Below are 6,000 nucleotides of genomic sequence, written 5' to 3'. Positions count from 1 at the left end.
CCTTCCTCATTGTGCTGGAAACATACTGATCAAGCAAATTCTCCTGAATTCACTTCAGAAACTCTTTCTCTTCTCTGCCCTTAACCCTATTGCTATCTAATTATCCGAACATAGACTGGAAGTCCTCCATTATTGCTGTTCTATAGTTTTGTACCTCTGTGTTATTTCCCTGAAAATTTGCTCCTCAGTATCTGTCCCATTAGTCTGTGGCCTATGGAATACACCCAGTAGCATAATGGTACCTCCTGAAGTTTCCCAACTCTAATCAAATACATTTAGTCCTTGACCCTCCAGGAAATCCCTCTCTCTCTAACATTAATCTCCTTAATCAGTATTTTTCTTGAACACCTTGTATCCAAGAACATTTAGTACCCAGTCCGATCCTTTATCGCCACATCATATTATATGGTTATTTGCGCCTGCAGCTCACCAACCTTAGTTACCATGCTCAGATTGCTGAATATAAGTCTCTTAATACCACAATGGGCTATGGATGAGAAAAGGAATGTAAAAGGGAGAAAACACCCTCATTTTATTTATGAATTTTATACAAAGGCTAAGTATTCACAACCCACTTCAGATAATATTGAGATTTCTTAATCTGTGGGCAGTAATACTGTGCAATATCTTAAATTGGCATTGTGAATCGTTCAGTTTTAAGTGTCAGTTATTCCTTTTTGGTTACTGCCTGTTTCTGATATTTCTGTTTCTATTACTAGATAATTTGATATGTTGTGATTATAGCAGTTGCGATTTCAGTTAATGGAGATACGGCTTAGGAAGCAAATAAGGTTTACTTACGTTAAATTAAATGAATTCAAATTTTATGAAAGTTTTTGTCTCATTTTATGGACAGCTTAATTGGTTCCTATTCATAAAATATTTTCTGATCTTAAAAATAAAGCACTTCTCTCTTCACAAATCACGGTACAAGTTTGTAGAATAGTCTGACATTTATGGAAGTTGCCTTTAGTACTTGAAACTTGTGTGACTGAGCTCTTGAACTGAAAGAAGCAGAAACTGACATTCTGGACTGTGGTACTTTTTTCTATCAGCTTGTTGAAGTGCATCCATTTACTGCCCAGTGAAGCCTACAAATAATTCAGATTCAATTTCTAGCTATAATTTCAAATGGGTAAATAAGTTGCCCATTTTATTTAGAGGGCCAAGTCCTAGAGATGAGTTTGTCATATTGATATGTATTGATTGAGTGCTTTGACCTTTACACATTAATCATGAGCCCTATTCTGTGAGAGAGTTCCTATTCTAATTCACACGATTAAGTGACAATAGTATCTTAATGGGTGACCATGGCAGAGAAGAAAGCACGCTGAATATTAAAAAGCTCTTATGGACCCCAAAATGATAAATGTGTTTGAAAACAAAGTAACTCTATTTAAACTGGTATTTGTCGTAGATCATATTTTGATCAGATTCAGTTAATTAATGCAAAAGTATCTTTTTTTTTAGAAAAAAAAGCTGTTTTGCTCTTAATACTATTGAAATATAATTGTCTTTGTTACAACTATTGTTGTTTCCCTTATTTCTTGTCCTTTTTGTATCTTTGGAATGCTACTTTCCTCCACATCATGTCACTTCTGTCCTGCGAACGACTAACCTCTGTAACCTCTTTCAGTACTGTTTAACATAGTCATATTTATTGAGAAAAGTTGTTGATTTATCTTTTACAGAAAAATACAATACCTATGTGACCTTGAAGGTTCAGAATGTGAAGAGCACCACCATTGCAGTGCGGGGGAGCCAACCGTGCTGGGAGCAGGATTTCATGTTGTAAGTTTGAAGTATAAAAATGGAATAATAGAAGATGATGCTTATCCTCATAAACGTGGCAATGATGTATGAGCTCCAGTGTACATTACCACATAAATTGTAATGAGAATACAAGAGACAGTCTTGTTAAAGCAAGAATGTAATATAACTCTTTGAGCCCTGTGATTAAAAATAACTGTCATTATTGATTGGAGATACAGGGAAGATTTCTTTTGTTAGTTATGTGCAGTGTTATTGTAAAGGTAATGTGGTGACTCCTCTTTGCAATTTCAAGTGAAATGGTAAATGCATTTCAAAGTAATTAAGCCAGATAATCTATATTCCAAATGAATTATTTGTGGATAACTATTTGCTAAGTAATACTGTCAATTGAATTTTTATCAAAGCAAGTTGATCTTGTGATTAAAGCTATTCTATAGGCCTTGACACAGTTGACAGATTCAAGAAAATTACCATTTGCCTGGCATGACTGGTTTTGCAAGTTTTCAGTTCCTACACAGTGAAATTGAAATTAAAAGTAATTTTAAAGCCTACTTCTGCAGTTACAAAAATCTTAGATGATATTTTATGCATCAAAGCTCATGAGCCACTCCTGATGAGTACCCTTATTGACACCTTTTGTAGCTGAACAATACTAGGAGGGTTAATTATTCAGTGTTGTGCTTGAAATGCAAGAGTATATGATAGTTTGTTTATTGATGAAGATAAATCCCATACTAGCAGAGTATAGTCTGCATATTCAAATTATTTGACCAAAATTAATATATCACTAATCTGAATAGTATAAGAAGCTCTGCTTTTTCTTAACGGGATGTTTTAATCTGTTGTTTTATCTGTGCTGCCGTTTTGGATGGTAAGGTGTTGAGTCGTTGTTATTTCCTTTACATATTCTCTCCATCTCCTGCTTCTATTAGAATCTTGTTGCATTTACTGATTTAAAAAATAACTAATTGAGGTGTACACAATCTCTATAATTTAACTTCCCTTCCGAGCTTGCTTGTATACATTCCATTATGATTATTAGACTAAAACACAGGTTAATGGTTCCATTAAAATAGCGGGCAGAGGAAAACCATATAAACACTTCAAGCATTTGTCCGCTAATATTGGCAGTCATCTCAATTCACTGAACAACAGAGGTTTGCAGCTTGAAAGAAGGTTATTCGGTGCATCGTGTATGTAATAGTGCTTTGCTAGAGTTCTCCAAAACTAATCTCACTAATTCATGTTCTCCACATTGCCATGTATCCTTGTTAGTTTCAGATATTTATCCAGTTTTCCCTTTAAAGGTGTAATGGTCTCTGCCTTAATCACCTCTGTACCAAGACATTCCATGCTCCAACAATCCGCTGTGGTGAGAAATTTCTCCTAACCTATTTTCTTTGGCTGGCTTAGAGATTATTTTAAATTGACTGGGTCCCTCATATGCTATGCCCCTATTTATAAAACCCAAAATGATGTGTTTATTTTTTAATGACTTGATCTGTCTGCACTTACATTTTCAGGGAATTATGTATTTGCTTCCGTAGATTTCTTTGTGTAACCATGCGCTTCAGTAATTTACCATTTGAGTGTGCACTCCCGTTGCTTGTTTTGCCTCCCAAAATATATTACTTCACACTTATCCATATTAAGTTACAGCTTACATAATTCCATCTTCCTGAAGTCTTTTGTAATCCTCATTGTTTGTCAACCTCACTACTTGTGCGTCATCAGCAAATTTTGAATTTGTGGTCCCTATGCCCAAATTCAAATAATCTCTATATACAGGGTACAAAAGTGGACCTAGCATTGATTCTTGGGGTACATAACTCCCAACCCTTTTCCAATCCAAGCAACATTTCCATTTGTTTCCCCTTCATTAAATAATTGCTACATTTCCTCTTGTACCATATGTCTGAATTTTCCGAACTAGGCTTATGTGAGACTTCTTGTCTCCAATTGACATTAGACCGACATGTCTACAGTTATCCAATACCTTTCCCTCTCCTCAAACAAAGGTGCTATATTGGCTATGCTCCAGTCATATTAAGGTATCTAAGGAGGATGAGAAGCAGTGACTAGAATCTCTGCTAGTATCTTTCTGACTTATTTCAACTATCTAGGGCAGGCGCTCCAACCTCTTTTTTAGTGAGAGCTACTTCTGATAAAAGAAAGATATCATGAGCCATTTAAACATATATTGAAAAATATGGATAGATAAATGCAAACTAAATGTGTAGCTATTATAATTACATTATAGTGTTATATTTAATATGAGCGAAGTCCAAAGTACGGAAAGTCCTCATCAGAGAACTCCTCTTTGCTGACGATGCTGCTTTAACATCTCACACTGAAGAGTGCCTGCAGAGTCTCATCGACAGGTTTGCGGCTGCCTGCAATGAATTTGGCCTAACCATCAGCCTCAAGAAAACGAACATCATGGGGCAGGACGTCAGAAATGCTCCATCCATCAATATTGGCGACCACACTCTGGAAGTGGTTCAAGAGTTCACCTACCTAGGCTCAACTATCACCAGTAACCTGTCTCTAGATGCAGAAATCAACAAGCGCATGGGTAAGGCTTCCACTGCTATGTCCAGACTGGCCAAGAGAGTGTGGGAAAATGGCGCACTGACACGGAACACAAAAGTCCGAGTGTATCAGGCCTGTGTCCTCAGTACCTTGCTCTACGGCAGCGAGGCCTGGACAACGTATGTCAGCCAAGAGCGACGTCTCAATTCATTCCATCTTCGCTGCCTTCGGAGAATACTTGGCATCAGGTGGCAGGACTATATCTCCAACACAGAAGTCCTTGAAGCGGCCAACACCCCCAGCTTATACACACTACTGAGTCAGCGGCGCTTGAGATGGCTTGGCCATGTGAGCCGCATGGAAGATGGCAGGATCCCCAAAGACACATTGTACAGCGAGCTCGCCACTGGTATCAGACCCACTGGCCGTCCATGTCTCCGCTATAAAGACGTCTGCAGACGCGACATGAAATCGTGTGACATTGATCACAAGTCGTGGGAGTCAGTTGCCAGCATTCGCCAGAGCTGGCGGGCAGCCATAAAGACAGGACTAAATTGTGGCGAGTCGAAGAGACTTAGTAGTTGGCAGGAAAAAAGACAGAGGCGCAAGGGGAGAGCCAACTGTGCAACAGCCCCGACAAACAAATTTCTCTGCAGCACCTGTGGAAGAGCCTGTCACTCCAGAATTGGCCTTTATAGCCACTCCAGGCGCTGCTTCACAAACCACTGACCACCTCCAGGCGCGTATCCATTGTCTCGAGATAAGGAGGCCCAAAAAAGAATTTAATATGAAGGAAAACTGATAACTTTATTTCAATATGATACTTGACACTGTATGCAAGTCTGGTCAAGAGATCACTATATTTGCCGGTGTCCAGAAGCCTAGCAGTGGCTTCATTGAGTGGTTGGCGTCTGTTTAGCAACATCATCTTCCTGAAAGCTAACTCCCTTGGAAATTGTTGGGCTCAACTGAGCTCAAATACTTGGGGTGAAACCCAGCCAATATTCCTCCATCTGCACTACAGATCAAACTGATGCAACAAAAAAGACATACACAGGAGGCCAGGGACCGAAATCTGCATCCAACACCCACCCCGATAGAAACTGGCTGTGTTTCTCGACTCAGTTCTGTGAACAACGCCTACAATAAAACAAAAGCAAAATACTGTGGACGCTGGAAATCTGAAATAAAAGGAGAAAATGTGGGAAATACTCAGCAGGTCAGGCGGCATCTGTGGAGAGAGAAACGGAGTTAACTTTTCAGATCTGTGATCTCACAGACCTGAAACGTTAACTCTGCTTCTCTCTCCACACATGCTGCCTGACCTGCTGAGTATTTCCAGCATCTGCAGTATTTTGCTTTTATTCTTATTGGGGGTGTTTGAGGTCTACACTGGGTGCTTTATAAAGACTTCCCGCCCACCCGCTGACTCCATTCCTCCCTGGCACTTGGCGGTTTCTCACCCACTGCGGATCCAACACGATCGCCTCCGTCAAGCTCCAGTCACCTCCCGCACTGCGCATGCTTCAGTCACTGCTGGTGAGCTACTCAGAGACCGTCGGCGAGCTACTAGTAACTTGTGATCGATGTGTTGGCGACCCCTGATTTAGAGTCATGCAATCATGGCTGGGTATCCATTTTGAGTTCTGCTAACTTTCTTAAAGAAACAATTCATTTTGTACAGTTCTACCTAAA

General features: G+C 39.5%; 1 protein-coding gene across 1 annotated transcript in view; it reads left to right on the top strand.

Moving 5' to 3' along the window:
* The first annotated feature begins 1,709 nt into the window (after window positions 1–1,709).
* LOC137351442 (protein unc-13 homolog A-like) overlaps window positions 1,710–6,000 on the top strand; it is a 281,799-nt gene continuing 277,508 nt past the window's right edge. The window contains 1 exon segment of the mRNA XM_068015888.1: window positions 1,710–1,791. Within this exon segment, the coding sequence (XP_067871989.1) occupies window positions 1,787–1,791 (5 nt within the window). The 5' untranslated portion in view covers window positions 1,710–1,786.

The sequence above is a fragment of the Heterodontus francisci genome, chromosome 36 (genome assembly GCF_036365525.1).
Source record: "Heterodontus francisci isolate sHetFra1 chromosome 36, sHetFra1.hap1, whole genome shotgun sequence".
NCBI classification, from domain to species: domain Eukaryota; kingdom Metazoa; phylum Chordata; class Chondrichthyes; order Heterodontiformes; family Heterodontidae; genus Heterodontus; species Heterodontus francisci.
This window is presented reverse-complemented; position numbering and strand designations above follow the sequence as displayed.